The following is a 19,238-nucleotide window of genomic DNA, read 5'->3' on the forward strand; positions in this document are numbered from 1 at the left end:
TTCTATTGACGTTGTAAACAAGGCTTTAAGTTCAAATTTTAAAATAAATGACACTGATCTAAATGAATACAATAGCATACCAAATAATATAATTGATGAGTTAGTTGATTTATTTCAAGTAGGTATTCTTTAATTATTTATTTTTATTGTTACTTTTTTTTTTTCTATTCAAACAATATTCTATTTTTTAGGTAAAACTATTTTTTTCACCTTCTGCTGGGCTAAAGTGCAAAAAATTGTTGCTCAGAAAAATGTTTGTCATTCTTTATGGCAGTGTCCACTTTGTCAAAAAAAATGTGCCAACAATTCTATCAGTTGTGATTATTGTTTAACTTGGTATCACCCCCGTGTGTAAATTTTAATTAGTATACCAAAAAAAAACTGGTATTGTCAATATTGCTGAATGTTTATATTTTGTATTTTAAAATTTGACTGGCCAGTGGCTTTAATAGTTATCAGAAACCAACATGATTTAATTTATTTACATTATTTTTGTTTAAATTTATTATTTTGTATTTTTAAATTTGACCTAATACTGATATTTTATATTTATATAAACTTGATTACTCGATTTTAATAATTATATAAATAAAATAAAATAAATTACGGTCCTGGCAGTACGGTAATTATTGTATGATAAAAAATTGTCCGGGACTGATAAAATTGCTATCAAAAATCCCGATTTTTCCGGGACTCTATCCACAGCCATAGTTATATTACGATATAAGTGTCGTATGCATTCTATGGTAAAATGTGAATACAGATATACCGTACAAGGGTCGAATGCATTTTAATAAATAGTAAATATTATAGTTTCCGAACTTCTCCGGTAAACAGATTGTATTGCATCACTCGATCGTGAATAACTAGACAGTAGGCGGCCGTGTTAGCTAGAAAATTATTGGCTGCTTCTATTTCAAGACGGAGATCGACGTTAGAAATTTTAGCATCGTCGGTCTGTCGCGAACAATCTATGCAGATAATTGGTCCCAACTCTTTATATTTTTCTCTCGACAGATACGGCTGCGCGGTATCCCGTTCGTATTAATATTTTTGGAAATCGGCGTAATTTTGATATAACATCGTAAACAGGTTTTTGTCGAAACTTTCGTTAAATTCTTCATACGGATATTCGATTGAATTAATATACGCTTTAACGTTTGTCAGCGAACACGCATCGTAATCACCGCTGTAACCGTCCGCTACGCTTCCAGGCGTATTCGTGAGAAAAGCGATTATTAAACACCTAGGTTTTTCCACCTGCGAGCACGTATTAACCATCCAAGTGTGTTTGCTCGTTTGCGGTAAATTCGGATTCTCGCAAAGCTCCCAATTTCTAAAAGCGCAATTTATCATTTTTTTGCTATCGATGATTTTCATCAGCTTCAACCGCTCCCGATCGTCGACTTTGATCACTGGTACTTTCCACAACACTCGCGTTAGCTGAACTTTGACTTTCGCCACCAACGCCTTAACCGACGCGGTAGCCATGTCCCCGCCCACCACGCTGATATAATGTAGTGCGCTCGTATCCGACATCGATCTATTCAATATTAGTTGTTGACTGCAATTTATCAATATTCGCTTGTAGTCTTCGCAAAAACCGAAAACGTGTTTCAACGGAATACAGCCACTGAACATGTTGTCTTTCACGAAATTAGCATTTTTGTTAGTGATATCCCAAGCAGCGTTTTGCAGGATATTCGCATCGGCGGGTGAATACGAGCAATAACCCTTCATAGCACTAGTTATTCCCGGTTTTTTAACCCGCTGTACCTCGGTAGAGTTTATTTCATACCTACTTAATTTCGTTAAATAAATTTGCTAAACCATTTTGTGCGATAGATATCTCAGTTAGGAGTTCGGCAGGTTTCGTTATTTTACCCTCTATATAGATAAAACTATCGCTTGGTAACGTATGCGCATCGCGATTCTGAATGGATATACGTATTTCGTCACCTTTGTCGAGCGCGGACGATGAAAACGGTAAAAAAGAATGTAAAAACATTTCCCGTATCGGAGATTCGTTAACATACGCCCCGCCTACATCCAAGAAGGATTTATCCATTGTTTTCGCGCAATATTGACACGGAATAGATATTTACTTGTTGCTAATTAAACGTAAAAATTTACGATTAACTAATGTCAACTTTTTATTTTTTTTCAATGTTATCAACTTTTTTTTACGACGTTCGATGTGCTGTTCGTGTATTTATCGGCGTTAAACTCCAAACCCATTTTTTATAAGGAGCCGAACGTTCACAGTTTCGACACGAAAATCGATTAATTTACCGTTTTGGTCGGTCAACGATACTCGTACGAAATCAATCGTATTTGTTTTCAATTTAAACAGCACGCAATATTTTGGTATTTTGACTATTTTATAGCCGGGTGGAACGACTGGATAAAATTCGTGTATCGTGTGCGATTGCCGTCCGTTGTCGAATGAACCTAAAGCCAAGTTACGTTCGACTTTTATCGTATTAACATTCATAATTTTTACCACGCGATCTGATTCATGTCTACTCGCTTATCGAAGCCCAATAACGGGGCGATACTGTCCTCAACGTTCAAGTCGATATCGCTATTACAATGAACTGCACATTTCAACGTGCTATTGTCGGTCGATAAACTGAAAAAATTTACACCGATGTCCTTCAAAAGTCCACGTATTTTTGTTTCCAGAGTAATTATTTCATAGCATCCGGTCGGTATTTTAATCTTTGTCACCCCCTCCAGCTCACCGTGTATAATATGTAGTGTATCACATCCGGCTTCGACGTTAGGTATAGAATTATATGTCTGGATGCTTAGAAGTCCGATTACGGATTTATCAGGCAATTCTAGTAGCGGGAAAAAATGACATTCCAATTCGGAACTGTTACCGCTCAACGATACTGTTTGCGACGTCATGCCGGCGGCTGTGTATTATATTATATTATATTATGTTGTGTTATATTATATTATATTATTATATTTATTAATAAATTAATATTATTATTATTGTTTTGCGGTTAAAAATTTTAAACATAAATGACCGCAGTTAAAAGTATCGTATGCCTGCGTTCTCTCGTAGTTGTATTCGATATCGCAGCCCTTAAAATATTTTTCCAATTCTAACGGCGGACGAAGATTGCCAAAACTATTGAAATACAAATCTGGTTTTCCGGTTTTTTTATAGCACACCCAATGCGTGCCCTTATTTTTTTCAAAGTCTAGATTAACGACCGCAGCTTCTTCGCGTCTAGGTGCGACGGGCAACCTGTCTATGCAATATACGCCTCTGAAATGAGATATTTTCGCTCGTTTAGCGTATTCGCTAATTTCAAAATCGTAAAGGGCACGATTGGGCAGAGTTAGTTTTTTGATTTCGGTGACTTTTTATTAGATTTAATTTTTCGAGATTTATTATTTTGTTTTTTTCTCGTCGCCGATTTTTTTTTTTCGTTTGTTAGTCCGCGGTGTAATGACGCTAGATTTCCGTACTATAGTATACGAGCCCGCGCTTTTATACGGCCTTAGATATACCTACGCCTTTGCCTAAATGCACAGATGTGCCGATCTAATACCGCGTATCGTTCTAACGATGTTAGCAACGCCGCCGGCCAAGGTGCCGAGCTCTGAGAACCCCGCCAACACCGGGATTAAAGTTAAAGAGCCCCCCGTTTTCGGAACTCTGATGACGCGAGGCGGTTTATTTTTATTTATTTTTTTCGATCGGCTCCCCGCAGCAGACTTTACATGTTTTCGCGAGACAAGGACAGTCGATTTTATTAAACTATTCATATTCGGTGTTCCCGAAAACGATTTTAGCGATTTTTTTAACGCTTTTTTACACGCCCCGACTATACTAGAGACCCGCAGCCACTACCGATTTTTCGTTTAACCTTCATACCCGTAGTTACAAACCACGCGGCGCCTTTTGCCCCCGCTCTGCTCCAAGCACGTTCTTCCAATACACTGTCGGCCGCACTGCGATAGGTCAAAGAATTACTTTTATCGTAATATATATCGTGTTCCCTGCACGCCAAATCCAAACCGTTTATTCCCGGCTGTCCGAGAGTGAGTCTTTCTTTTAAATTAGTCCCCGGCCCGCAGTACTGATAACCGGGCAGATGTAATTCAAACGGTAGACTATTTATTACGGTGTTCAGTAGACCTGCACAGCTATTGGACTTGTACTTCGAACGCGATACATTCTATTCGAACATTATATGAGCACGTCGCTCAAACGTCACGCGTATTTATACAATGCGGTTTGTCGACCAAGTGATAAAGCTCAGAGTCGACAATATCGATCCGCTATCGTTATGTAATAACGGAGCTGCACCGCGCGCCCCGAGACATGGACCGCTGTTTCCGAACACAATACTCGCGCTGATCGTAGGCCCGTCCGGATGTGGTAAAACAAATCTTATTTTCACACTTTTGGTTCACGAGAACGGGATTAAATTTGAAAATGTGTATATTTATTCAAAAACGCTAGATCAAGCTAAATATGTAATGCTCGATAAAATTTTGAGCGGTGTTCCAAGCGTTAAATTATATAAATTCAGCGAGAACGAAACTGTTATTCAGCCGGAAAAAGCTCTACCTAACTCGGTTTTTCTTTTTGACGACGTCATAACTAATAATCATAACATTGTTCGCTCATATTTTACCCGCTCAAGACATCATCTTATAGATGTGTGTTACTTGGCACAATCGTATTCACGCGTCCCGAAACAATTGATCCGCGACAACGCTAATTTTATAGTGCTTTTCAAACAAGACGAAATTAATTTAAAACACGTCTACGACGAGCATTGCTCTGGCGATATCAAGTACTCAGAGTTTAAAGATTTTTGCATGGCGTGCTGGCGGGGCGGGCGATTTGAATTCGTCGTTATCAGTAGTGAAAACGGGCGTGATGACGGTTGTTACAGGCACGGCTTCGACAAGTACGTCATTATATAAAAAGACGGCGAGCTTAAATTTGCTACATTAACTCGGGATCATGGATAAGGAGAACAACACGACAGCATCATCGCCTACGATATTGACGGAAATAATTCAAGCGAGGGCGAATATAAAACAAAAATATAATGCGTTAAAAACGGGCAGGTTTGAAACGGATGCGTTAATAAATAACACATTTGGCTCCATTATCGAGCCTCTGAACGAGATACGTTCGAATAACAAAAGGAAACCTTTCCGGGCCACATCGTCTCCGTCCGCATCGTTACTGTCGAGGGCGACGTCGCCATTGCCAGATGCGGATTCTATTGTGAATCGTTCCCCGCCCCAACAGACTTCGCCTACAGCGTATGTAGATTTGAATGCACGTTTCGGTCCTTGGACAAAACCAGTGTTGGACCGAATATACGGTCCAAGAAAATAATCTAACGACGCGTTCGAATTGGGCGGAAAAGAAATACAATTTTTCGATAACGTGATACGCATAGAAGGTGATACACGTACATACCCGGTGACGGCGGGACTTATCGATTTGTTATTCCTTAAATCCCCCGAGTCGGGGAAATATACACAGGCGGATTTAAATGCGAATAAACTGATCTTAATTCAGACATCGGCGCACAGGACGTTGAACGGTGAACTTATTCGTAAATCTAAAGGACCTAAATTTGGAATAATATCAAATTTGTTTTCTAGAAAAAATAATATTTTAACGGGTGCGGGTATTAATATACGATTACAAAAGCACAATATCACTTATTGGAACGATCCTAACGAGTTGGTAGATAGACTGCGTCTATTGTATTCGTCACTCGCTGCGGGCAACACGGCAGTTCGCAACGAGATAGTATCGATTTGCGGAGAATTAGTCAAGCTAAATTATTGAAAAAAATACCTAATGTCTAAGCGTGCGATTGCGGCGGAACTTCAAGCGTCGGCCAGAAGGAGCTATCCGCGACATCGAGTCATTGTTTACGGTAAAAACGATTTATTCCAAGCAGACCTCGTCGACATGCAACAATATTCTGCCGTGAATAAATCGTATAACTATATACTGTTCATTATTGATTGTTTTACTACACGTTTATTTTACGCGCCCTTGAAGACCAAAAAGGGTGAGGAAGTCACTGCAGCAGCTGGTAAAATTTTCTCACAGAGCAGACCTAATCTATTACACGTTGATCAGGGCCGCGAATTTTACAATAAAAATTTTGAAGCTCTAGTAAAAAAGCACAATATAAAAATGTATAGTACTTTCAGCGTGCTTAAAGCATCGATAATAGAAAGGGTCAATCGCACGATTAAAGCTCGTATGTTTAAAGAATTCACTAGCAGAGGTTCGCAAGTTTGGATCACGATTTTACCCGCTTTAGGAGACGGTTATAATAATTCAATGCATAGAACGATTGGTATGACGCCGATGGAGGCCGACGCTCACCCGTCACGGGTAAAACTAAAATATGATGTTGAAAAAACGGGGAAAATAAAATTTAGCGTTGGTGACAAAGTCCGCATTAGCGTGTACAAGGGCGTTTTCACCAAAGGATATTTACCCAATTGGTCTACGGAAATATTTACTATTATTAAAGTGAATAAGTCTACGCCGGCAACATTTATCCTTGAAGATTATACGGGGAGCCCGATCGCCGGCAGTTTTTACGCTGAAGAAATACGCAGGACAATGTACCCCGACGATTATCTGCTGGAAAAAGTAATTCGCACAAAGGGTCGTCGTGTTTTCGTTCGATGGTTAGGTTTTTCGGACGAACATAATAGCTGGATAAATAAGGCGGATTTAAAAATTTAAGCACAGTTACCGCGGTACGATGGACGCGTTTGGAGGTTCACCGACCAGTTGGTTGAATAAAATAATCGCGGATATAGAGGAAAAATACGAAAAAGAGCTCGCCTTACACGTCGATTTAATCGAGATAATCGATGGTAAAATAACGGTACTCGGCGAAAATTTTACAAAAGAGCTAGCTATACATAGTAATATAATTGACGCAAACGTGGAAAAAATCTCTGCACTCGTACCGTATATCGATAAATATTTTTTGGAAAACGAATATAAAATTAAATCTTTTATAGAATCCATAGATAGTATAAATAAAAATATTAAAGATTTGAAAACTGACTTGACGCACGCATACACCAGGATAGTTATACTCGAGGATAGAATCGATGGATATCAGTATTCACTCAAGACTACCGCTAGTAAGACGTTATAATATATATATTTATATATATTATAATATAGCTCTTGCAATCGCAAGAATTATGACTTCGGCTATTCTGGATATCCAGTGCATACTTGGTCCCCACTCAAAGTACATGATAAAATAAATGTCTATAGTAGACTTGGACGGGTGGGCTAGCCAACATTGGATTTTTAAACATATTAGAACGCGCGAAAATACGCCAAAAGTCAATGCTGTCAACATGTGGTTGTATCGCAATTACCACCAACTGTCATCGGTTTGCGGGGACGTCCAATATTCGGAAATAGGAAAGATTTTAACATCACTACATTTCGATTGCATTTACGTGAAAGGTGAAGAAAAACGGCAGATCATTCAAGACTTCATTCCCAATGTCAAAATCATCGAGATGGGCACAGATTTGGACTGTCCGCGTCTCGACCAGCTACATGCGGGGCCGGGAAAAAATATACAACCGTGCTGTTTATACCATATGAATTTAGGTAGCACGCAATGTACATATAATCGAGTTTTCGCATTGCTTAAATGGTTTAAAAATAATATGTAAAAATAATGTGTTATATTATTTAATTTTTGTATATAATATATCTGAAATATATGTATATTATATTATATAATTGTGTAAAGAGTTTTATTACGCATATATCTGTGTGCGTGTGTATAACATGTATCTACTCCACATCTGGGATTGACGGTTGGTCAGCGTTACACAAACAACCTCACATTCCATAACACGATTTTTAAAAATAATTTGTAGAATAATATAATTTCATTTCTGTATACACGATATTATTATATAGTCTCCTGCAAATAGATATATACATAATATAATGCCCACAAATGTCGAGTTTTTCACACAAAAAAGCGTATTCATTAGCCACATCTGGGCAACCCTACAGGTGGTGTGTAAAATACCATCATCTGGCGGCGAAGGTCAACCGAAGCGACACATTCCGATTACAACGCCCAGGATCCGCTCATCGGACCACCCTTTTCGACCTTGATACTGACAAACACATGTGTTTATCAATCACTGTACCCGCTAAATATTGCGTGCGCCGATCGATATCGATGGGGGTGATGTCTGGTGATGATAATTTTGGACGCCTGTCCGGTGGCAAGTGAATTTTAAATCAGTCGAATATACTAGCCAGCACAATACGGTCCTTTCGCACTATCCATCCAGCAGCAACAGTCTAAGTTCTAAATCAACATCTCCGTTCGAATAAAGTGAGTTTTATTTAATAATAATTATTATATGCAGTCGCATTTATCCTCGAGAGTAATGTCTATAATTTTTGAAAATATAAGCGAGATAATTTAATTAATTAAATAATTATATATTAAACACCATTTTTATTTAATATTAATAGTCAATATTTTTTTTAATTTAGTACTAGCTCTACTTCGATGACTACGAAAATCATCATCGTCAATAGTTTTTTATACTACATACTTAAAGTGAGTTAATTTTTACCCTAATAAAATAACGAGATATGTTTTAAAAAAAATAATTATTATAATTATTTTTTACATATAATGGAACGCGCATACGCGCCAATTATTTTTTTTATTTAATATTTATTTTTTCTGTTCTCAGTAACGATGGCATTCTTAGCGAATCTCAAACAACAGGCTAACGTGTTAAATCTCTCCATCGGAGGTTTAAGAAAATATGTTGAATATTATCTCGTTCAGTCCATGAAGGCCGTAGACACAAAGTTTGGGCTTGCAATTTCGTGCGTCTTGCACGAGCCTGATGGCGGTGGAGTTATCAACATCTTCTTGCCGAAATCAGTGCAGTTCACGTCTGAAGAGATCGTCGCATACAATCTCGGGCAGGTGACCGTAGTACATTTGATTTTCGCGGTATGAGTAAAAGGAGTTTCATTATAGATTTCTCATAAAATCTATAATGAAACTCCTCTATGAACGATATTATTATCGTCTGTATTATCGTCTGTGTTATTTTTTTTAATCTAATTCGATTTTTATTGTTTCACTATTTTTAATAAAAATATTTTCAAGTATATTCTTTTTTATATTTTATCTCGAACCTATAATGTTAATCAATTTTTAAAGGGTACATTATATACATTTAACAAGTTAGGTATATAATATTTTCATCGAAAATAATAGGTTATTTCGATATTTTTTTTTTTTTATAATTATATACATTTAATAAGTTATATAATCATTCTCGCTAAGAAGAGACGGTTTTTTTAAAAAATTATTTAATTTAATATTTATAGGGTTTATATAATTTGATAATAATATATCGTATATAATGAGTAGTATAATATTTACATATAATTGTAATTATATGAGGTACAAATTATAAATCTGTCTTAAAATAATAATATTTGGTATTCTATGGAGTTAAAAATCTATTTAAAAAAAAACATCGGTATTCTATAAAATAATATTTTATTTACATAAAATTAAATATATTACATTTTAGTGTTAAATTCAGATATTATTTTCTTTTTCCAATGTGGAGTATTTTCTTTACGGGGAATATCTTCCCACTCAAAGTCACTCAAATGAAATGATTGTGCGTCATCTGAAAATATGATACGTAATTAAAAAAAAAATATATATAATAATTTTATCTATAATATTAAGACTCACTTAATATTTCTCTATCGTTGGGGAATTGTGCAGATAATAAATTTAGGATGGACGGTGAATTCCAGCTCGACATCTCCTGCATAGACTGTTGCTCGTCTTGCAATGGTGGACTTGAATCGGGCGATTTCCACGGAAATTGTTGTCCGGCATGAAACCCGAGCGAATAATCGACGCTGGGTTCACTGTGTTCTGCAGCTACAGTAAACATGAAGTCACGCGGATCATAAGACTCGAGGAATAATGGTGGTGACTTAAAATAAAATAAAGTTTAATTTAAGTAGTAGTATGCGGTGTGGTACAAAATGATGATAAAAAAAAATAATAATAATAGTTGAAAAACTTACCACGCATCGTTTCTTAAGGATATGGTCGAAAAATGAGAACTCTGACATATTAATATATTATTATCATACGTTCGAAAATACTTAACTCTAAAGACTGACTGATGAAGAAATGACCATCCATGTTCCTGTAGGTATGTGGACATAGAAATCCCCTCTACACCCCATCCACCTCTTATCACACAGCGACTGAGTGGGGATTTTTAAAATAATAATAATATTACCGAAATCGTGAGATTTTTCGGGTAAGTGTGTGTACGAGTGTGCGTGTGGTGATAAGGACGATAAGGAGTAATGATTAACTTCGCCCCACCACGTGTACATATATTTAGCTCAAGAACGATAATATTAGTCGCAGTGAGTATAGGAACGCAGCTGTGCGTATAAGGGGTATTGTATAGTTTATAAATATATTTAACTCGATATAGTATGAGTTGAAATACTAGGGGTAAAGCATAACTATAATATTACTTTTTAAGGGGTTATGTATATATTATATATATATTTTACTCTATACTATACATATTACGTCGAAACACCGCGATCGACATTATAACTATATGATTCATAAGAATACTGAAATGGAAATAATAATAATAATTTAAATAAACGGTGTTAATATATTTTAACATCTTACAATACAACGAATTTTTATACATTTAAATACACAATGCGCGGTTATTTCACAATTATATAATATAATATACAGATATTTTATCAGGTTAATCTATATACATATAGGAGACGGCCCCTATTCACTCATCAACGCCCAGACCAAACCGCTGGGTCTAGAGACTTGAAATTTTGTACAGAGGTTCCTTAAGCAATGTAAGGGCGCACTAAGAAAGGATTTTTCAAAATTCGCATTTTAAAGGGTTACTAAAACGGGGATTTTGTGATTTACGATGGAATTTTCGTTTATAAATAGTTGCTATAACAACCTGATTTATGTGTTGATACATTTACATTTAGTCATTTTTTTAAAGTTTGTATACATTTTATATAGCTATTTATATGTATTTTTTTCAAATTGTTTATCGCTGTTCAGTGTATACACAGTGTAATTAATCTATATGCATATAGTCGAAGTTATCGGCGACCCTCGATTGCAACACACAATAGGTACGGGCGGTAGACGGTCAAAGTACAAAGATAACGCGAAATGGTGAATACGTGCTGTCTACAACTCCGTCGGCCCTACTCACCCCCCACCATTGACCGATCAGCCACCGTTGTCATCGAGTTTTTAAACGTGAATGGGGAAATGGTATCTGACATCGTTGTATCTATTACAGGAGATGGTGCCTGTTTATTTAATTCGTTCTCCTATCTTATGTACGGAACTGAGCAAATGGCCAGAGAAATACTCAAGCTTATTGTGAGCCACGTAACAAAAAATTGGACGGAGTTTTCTGTCATGTCTCACGACAAGAATGGGAACAACTATATGAGTTCTGCTGAGCATTTTGCTGACATGTCTCAATTATATACTTATGGTGGTTTATGTGAATTGGTGGCCGCTGGACAATTGTTCAACAACGTTTTTGAAGTTTACCGTAATTATCAGCTCTATGAGCGTTTTGGTATTGAAGGTTACCCTGTGTTGAGGATGCGTTTTACGCAAAATCTCTCTAGGGGCCATTTTGATGTATGCCTACCTAATGAGTCAGAGATTCTATATTACAGCAGTCACCTTTCTCTTTATCCCTGAAGAAAGGTAGAAAACGCCGTGCCAGATACACTGGCAATATAAGAAAAAAACAACTTAAAAACGCGGCAAAGACATATGCACTTCGTAATCCTTTAGTGAACAGATCTGCAGTTGCCAGGTACCAGCTAGATAATCCTGAGATAGGCAGAGCTGCTAGGTCTCGATATGAGCATACTAATCCCCGCCGGAAAGTTGAAAGACTGACACTTCCATGGAAAATAATGGTCAACTCAGGAATGACGTACAATCCTGACCTGGCTTAAGAGGCAGAAAAAACTATACCTCTTGGTTCTATGAACCACAAGTGCGAATACTGCAATGCTCTAAAATGGAAAGAAGAAACCCCCGGAATGTGCTGCAATAATGGCAAAGTGCAGCTTCCATCTTTTGAACATTTGCCGAAACCTCTCAACAGCCTGCTTATGGATAGACACCCCCATCATAATCATTTTATGGACCTTATACGAAAATACAATGGGTGTTTTCAAATGACATCATTTGGGGATAAAAAAATTGTAACAGAAGGATTTATGCCTACTTTCAAAGTTCAAGGACAGGTGTATCATTTGGTAGGGAGTCTCATGCATAAACCTGATCGGAATTCCCAATTTTTACAATTATATTTTGTAGGAGAGGATGAGAGGGAAGTTCGCTCTAGGTGCGCCAATTTTACAGACGTCAAAGCAGGGTTGGTCAAACAATTGCAAAGCATACTCCATGAAAAAAACAGTTATGTCAATCAATTTAAGACCACGATTAATGCGGTACAAAAGAACTGTAAAAAATTTAAAGTGGTCATCCGTGAAAACAGAAAACCAAATAATGCTCATGTTGGTCGCTTTAACGCACCAACACAAAATGAAATAGCTCTGATAATTGGAAGTCAGCAATTTGAAAATAGAGACATCGTACTTCAAAGTCACGATAATAAACTACAGCGTATCAGTGAAATTCATCGAGCATATGACACTCTGCAGTATCCACTTATGTTTTGCCATGGCGAGGACGGATACTCTATTGACATACCATTGTGTAATCCCACTACGAAATTTCCTCTTGAAAAAAAAGTTTCTGCAGCATCCTTTTATGCTTACCGAATTATGATTAGGCAAGATGAAGTTAACCATATTATATACTTCCGCTCCCTCTTCAGTCAATTTTTGGTCGAATTATACGCAAAAATTGAAACTGAAAGGTTGAATTGTTTTAGGAATCATCAGAAACAGCTAAGAGCTGAGAACTATATTCATCTCAAAGATGATGTGGGGAGTAATGATGTTAATGCAACTGATCTAGGTCAAATCGTAGTACTTCCTTCATCATTTACGGGCATGAACGAACTCAAGATGCCATGACATATGTCCGCGACATGGTCGCCCTGATCTATTCATCACATTTACATGTAGCCCTACTTGGAAAGACATCATAGATGCACTGTTTTCTGGACAATAGCTGGACGATCGTCATTACATTATAGTATTTCATATTAAAATAAAGAAATTAATGGCACTCTTGACTAAAGGAAAATTATTTGGTGACATAAGGTGCTCTATGTATGACATTTACATTTAGTCATTTTTGCCACAAGCGACAAGTGGAAAAACAACCAATGTAGTATATAAGGAGGTGCTAATAATAATGATAAAAAAAAATATAATAATATTCACGGCCTATAAATGTATGTTTTCAATGAATCTTTAACACACCCACACACACAAAATTAAATTGAGAATTTGACGTGATATTGGCACTATCCATACAATTAAATTAAAAACTAATACACGACATACGAAAATGCAAAAAAAGAAAGTAATACAGGGGCAACGCCGTGTCGGATCAGCTAGTATGTTATAAATATGTGATAATTTAACAATAGAAATATTAACAACAACAAATCAGTATTTCGCGAGATAGTGACCGTGTGCCAGAGTCGTGATATTATCCGGCAACACATACCGCTTATCGTCTGCTCTGTTTAAGACGAGCTTCATAGTTTTAATATGCGCACTTCATGCTTAAACAATCATATAGAAACATTTTCTCTATACGGAGTAAAAGGCATGTGGCTATAACAATGTGCTGGGGATGGTGTGACCGCCGTCGACGGAGACGCAGCAGACGTTGAGGCAATTCGATGTATTTGGGCGACAGCTTTCAGTGCGGAATCGGCTGCAATCATTTCCTCCACGTTACCGTCGAATTCATCGTCGCACTCGTACGATTCTACATCGTCGACATCGTTGGCAAACAAGCATCGCTTGTGTTCGGCGAACGTTAAATGATTACGAAACACGTGCCTCATAACACCTTTTGCGCGAATGCAGACGTCCTGTTCCACGCAGCGCTATGTACTCGTAAAGGGTACGGCCATTGGTCTTATTCTTGAACAGGCCTGGAATCCGTTTCCTAGCAGTCGAATAGCACTTGTGGTCGTTCGGTAAATTCAAGGTATCCATAAACCGCATAAGATTCAGATTGTCTATCAAGTCGTCGTGAAAATCATTCGTCACCACACGATAGAATAGTGAATCTGAAATATACAATAATAATAATAATAATAATAATATAATATAATATATATATTGTTATTCAAGACTTCATATTGTATACGCACCAGTATCGGTGTATAGCAAATCAATCTTATCGCCGTAATGTCGCTTCATGACATCATAATGAAATCCGTACATTAAAACTTTACTGAGTTCTAGTACGGAAAATCCTATATAGATGGGCTTACAGAAATCTACTTCACTGTTATGCTGGATAACCACCGAGAGATCTTCACCATAAGTAGTGCAATACTTGAACGTTGGACGGTTTATGAGCTTTCATATTCTGACGGGACACGATACGAGTTCCAAATTAAATCTTTTCCGCATGTTTTCAATCGTCTTACCTATATACATGTAATAAAAATCGAGTTGATATAATTTATAAAAAATTCGTAAATTGTGAAATAAATTTATAAAAAAAACGTACCGAACACCGAATTATTTAGATCCTTAAAGAATTGTTCTTCGAATTTGTTAGCAGCCTGCTTCCGTAATTCCGTGTTCAGATTTATGTACGGGGCTAGCCACGGAGATTGGTGGAACTCCAACACTCTGTGAGTCTGAAATGTACGAAAAAGTTATAAGACACGATCCGTATACACATAATAATAATAATTTTAATAATCACTTTTTCGACTAAAACACCGTGGGCCATGGCCTGTTTTAAATTCATATAATGAACCACGTAGCGTTCTTTCCGCAAAAATGTGACCATCAACTTTCGGACGCTCGATCCGTGCGGTATACTGGCGTGGGGCAAGAACGGCATATCGTTGTGAGCATCGTGCAGGTGTTGCGGATACGATATGTAAAAGATTTGTTGCGTAATATACTTGTTAGTTGTTTGATGAAGTAACTTTCTTTAGAGTACTAACACTATTAACGACTAGGCAGTGGCGGCGAGAACAATTTTAATCCGTGGGACACATTATTTTTTCAAACCACCTACCCCTGAAATTCAGAAAAGACATACACTTCATGTCAGTTAAGACATGTAAAGAAAATAATTTTTAGGAAGTAGAAATATTTAATTAATATTTATTATTATTTATATTTATATTTGTATTATTTATACATAATTTTTATTATTTAAGTATACATTAAGGTTTTTTTTTAAAACAGATGATGTCATTCCAAAAGTATTGATTGCTTTTTCTATATTAATTTCTTTATCTCTTTCACACGAAAGGATTAATAAACTCTCCAATTTAGATTGACACATAGTCGAACGGAGTCTTGTTTTAATTAGTTTTACCTGTAATATTTAGCACATATTAAAAACTTTATGATAAGGTTGTAAAACAAATTTAAAGCTAAACTAAATATTATTAAAAACATTTGGGGTTAATTATACTATATTTTTAATCAGTCGTTGGTATTAGATTTAACTAGTAGTTAAAATAGACACAACAATAATTAGAATAATTAACTGACCATATTTATGAAATAAATTATTTCAATAGAAAATTCAATGAAATGATGAATGAATTAATAATTTAATTTATTTACAGTACTAGAACATATTAACTGTCAAATTTCAAGATAACTATAATCCTTGATATTTTAAAATTAACAAATATCAATCGTGAAAGTTTTAACATTGTTATATACCTAAAATATTTATTAATACCTTGGAAAAACTCCTTTCTGCGGAAGCTGATGTTGTTGGAATGGTACATAAACCTTTATAAGCCAAATATAAATTAGGAAATGCCTGTTTTAAATCATAACTTGAAATTAGATTCATAATATCCATTGCTGTTGTACAATTATTTTTAGTATTTTTATCAATCACACATTCTTCATCTGATGAAGATTGTTCATCTGAATATATAATATCCGCTGTATTTAGCGATGAATCGGAATGAAGTTTGGCAGGTAATGTCATGCCACTTATAAGCTCTGTGATGTTTTTGCTAAATACAATATATTCTTTTTTATTTTTTTCTAAATGTATGTCTTTAATCCAGTGTGACAAATGAACAAATGAATCAGTAGGCAATTCATTAGTAGATTTGGCAACATCCATTAGCCGATTTGGAGAGAGAAGGGCTAAATCTTTTAAAATTTCTCGAGCCTCATCATATCTATTGGTAATTGAAGATATTATTAGGTCCAAAGCCATAAAGTATGTGTCAATTTTGAATCTACAATAAAATAATTAAATAATTAAATATACATACTGGATAAATCATAGTATAGTGATTATCAATATTATCAGTATTACTTTTCTGACATTGAAGTAGTAATTTCCTTATTTACTTGTTCCCCTGGCATTTTCTTTCTTATATGTATGCGGCATTCCTCAAAATGTGTTTCTGGTAAGTTATTATCCATAGCAAACTTCTTAGCATCTTTAACAAGATCATAAAATTGTTCATCTGAACGTAGTGCTTCTAATAGCTGCTTAGTTTTATCAATTAGATGAAGAGCTTGAATAAAATCTAAATTTTTAGACTGTAAATAACATGATGTAGGAGTTGTGATTAAAAATATTTCTCTAACCAGTTTTAAAACCAGAATAAAATTAAATGAAGAAATAATCTTTAGAAATATGCGTGCATTTGAAGATGTAACTCTATCTTCTGTCATGCATAATATTTTTAGAGTGTCCCTCAAAGCATCATATTTATTATGAACTACTGATATAACTCGGTCATGAGAAGTCCATCTGGTATCCGAAAATTTTTAAGTTTACGAATTCGACATTTTTCTTTATCTCCGACATTTAATTTTTTTTGACACTCATAGAATGTTGATGTTCGTTTTCTAGCTCTCATAAAAGCCACCAAGCTTTGCAGTTCTCCAAAGAAGTTCCTTATATCTGTTACTTTATCCAAAGTGTCAACTATAACAAGATTCATAATATGGGCGAAACACCAAATATATAATGCTTTAGGGTTTTTATTTTGTATAAAAGTTCGTAATCCAGAATACTTTCCCTGCATCGAAGCAGCTCCATCATATGCTTGGGCGCACAAGTCTTTTCTCCAATCAATTTGGTATTTGTTGGTAATATGACAAAAAGTATTAAACATTCCTTTACTCGTTGCATCTATGGCTGCTTCTAAACATAATAATCTTTCGTATGGTCTACCTTAAAAAAAAATTTAAACTATTAATTGGATTTCCCATTCTACCATCTAAATTATTATTAAGTATATGAATTATAGATTGCAGGTGATATTTTACACAATATTTTAACAAACATTAGAGTTAATTTGAAACAAAAATTAATAAAATTATAAATGTGACAAGTTTTTTTGAGAAATTCAGGACCAAAATTGGAAAAAATGACAGAGGGAATAACAGTTATTATAAAATTTTAAATATATTTTATTTACCATCATAAATATATCTCACAACAAAAGTAAATTGTTCTATGTTGGAAACATCAGTAGTAGTATCTATTATTACTGCAAATAATTCAGCATCCCTTAATTCTTTAACTATTGAAAAACGCACTTGATTTCCCAAAATATTTAAAAGGGTATTTTGGCTTTCATGGGATAAAAAGGTAATTCGATTTCTTTCCGTTGACCAAATTTTATCTAAATGAGCCATAAGTGATCCATGATATTCTCCAACAACTTTTAATAGTTCTATGAAATTACCTAGACAAACCATTTTATACAGTGAAAATAATTTAGCAAAAACTAGATATTAAAATTCAATATTCACATTACCTCGATTTTGGGATATTACTGTTTCATCATGACCCCTGAAAGCAATATTTTGCCTAGCCAAAAATATTAAAACTTTTATAATAACTCTAACTATTTCTCTGTTTTCTGATATTTGTTGATGTTTGGTATGAAGTAGTTTTGAATCTATTCTGATGTTTTTGGAATATAATCCACGACTTATTTCAGATTGTAGTTCTAGTCGGACTAGGTATCTAGGTATTTATTATATTAATATATTATTATTAAGGGGCCTGGCTACGGTTATTATTCAAGAGATAACATTTAGGCAATTTATAATCTCGTCTAAGCCGCCCGAGATCAATGTGTAGTTGTAAATGATTATTAGTGTAAGTGAAACGCAATGCTGGTTCCGGCTGGGATCATCGTGTATCGAAGGTTGCCACTCTCGCATACGCATGCACATGTCAATAACTCGATACAATAAAAATTCACTGTACGAATTTTACGACAATACTTACTTATTGATATGACAAAATTAAAGTTAGTTGACGAGGTCCGTTCTTAATTCTGAAAAAATATTTAAATTCAGCAGAAAAATGTCTGTAGATCTTACAAAACATTCCGGTTTTAATTTAAATTTAATATTATAATTTGAAAAAATTCATATTTTCAAGTTTTTATTACCACTTTATTAGAATATAAGATTTAATTTTTACAAAGTATTCCGTACGATCTATAGTCTGCAGAGTTCAGGATTTTTTTCAAAATCAAAATCGGACATCTTAAACTAACTTTAATTTTGTCAAAATTATACATCTTTTGAGCTCAAATTGACTGTAGTAGTGAGGCCCTGTTGTATTAGGATTTATGAATTTTAATAATTAAGCAATAATAAAAAATAGAATTTAAATAGGTTAAGATAACAATTATGAAATATAGTGTTGTTAAACTTTATATTTTAGTTAGCATAGTAATCAAAACATAGTAGTAAGAAATGTAAATAAAATTAGTTATTAATTGGGTTAAAATAATAATTACGTAAGTTAATGTGTAAATTAGTACAATACAATCGATAATTACTCAATTGTAAATTTAGTATATAAGAGATATGGTTAAGGCAGAGAAAAGGGGTCATTGGTGGTGATCGCGTGATTCGATTACCACTGGACGCCGCGTTA

General features: G+C 35.1%; 3 protein-coding genes across 3 annotated transcripts; all 3 read right to left on the reverse strand.

Annotated features, from left to right (window-relative positions):
- Positions 1–1,044: 1,044 nt before the first annotated feature.
- On the reverse strand, positions 1,045–1,740 carry LOC126555586 (uncharacterized). The gene has a single exon (XM_050210486.1). It carries the CDS (start codon positions 1,738–1,740, stop codon positions 1,045–1,047), a length of 696 nt encoding a protein of 231 aa, XP_050066443.1.
- Positions 1,741–13,861: 12,121 nt separating this feature from the next.
- Positions 13,862–15,349, reverse strand: LOC126555588 (uncharacterized). Its single transcript, XM_050210488.1, has 3 exons — positions 15,042–15,349; positions 14,841–14,973; positions 13,862–14,757 (listed from the first exon to the last, which is right to left on the reverse strand). The coding sequence occupies exons 1-3, from the start codon at positions 15,180–15,182 to the stop codon at positions 14,690–14,692; spliced, it is 342 nt and encodes a 113-aa protein (XP_050066445.1). The 5' UTR covers positions 15,183–15,349; the 3' UTR covers positions 13,862–14,689.
- Positions 15,350–15,774: 425 nt separating this feature from the next.
- On the reverse strand, positions 15,775–18,152 carry LOC126555587 (uncharacterized; the record flags this gene model as incomplete). The annotated part of the gene is made up of 6 exons (XM_050210487.1): positions 15,775–15,801; positions 16,044–16,560; positions 16,641–16,870; positions 17,245–17,510; positions 17,758–18,027; positions 18,100–18,152. Coding segments are annotated over 6 exons (1,363 nt in total), but the record flags the coding sequence as incomplete, so codon positions are not given.
- Between the last annotated feature and the right edge of the window lie 1,086 nt (positions 18,153–19,238).

The sequence above is a fragment of the Aphis gossypii genome, unplaced genomic scaffold (genome assembly GCF_020184175.1).
Source record: "Aphis gossypii isolate Hap1 unplaced genomic scaffold, ASM2018417v2 Contig00921, whole genome shotgun sequence".
Classification (NCBI taxonomy): domain Eukaryota; kingdom Metazoa; phylum Arthropoda; class Insecta; order Hemiptera; family Aphididae; genus Aphis; species Aphis gossypii.

Bases quoted from the DNA above. Each gene is read 5' to 3' on its own strand.
- LOC126555586 (XM_050210486.1), bottom strand. From the start codon at position 1,740: ATGAAGGGTTATTGCTCGTATTCACCCGCCGATGCGAATATCCTGCAA.
- LOC126555588 (XM_050210488.1), bottom strand. From the start codon at position 15,182: ATGCCGTTCTTGCCCCACGCCAGTATACCGCACGGATCGAGCGTCCGA. The intron at 14,974-15,041 runs GTGATTATTAAA...CGTACATTTCAG, and splicing joins ACGGTGTTTTAGTCGAAAAA to ACTCACAGAGTGTTGGAGTT. The intron at 14,758-14,840 runs GTACGTTTTTTT...ACATGTATATAG, and splicing joins TCTAAATAATTCGGTGTTCG to GTAAGACGATTGAAAACATG.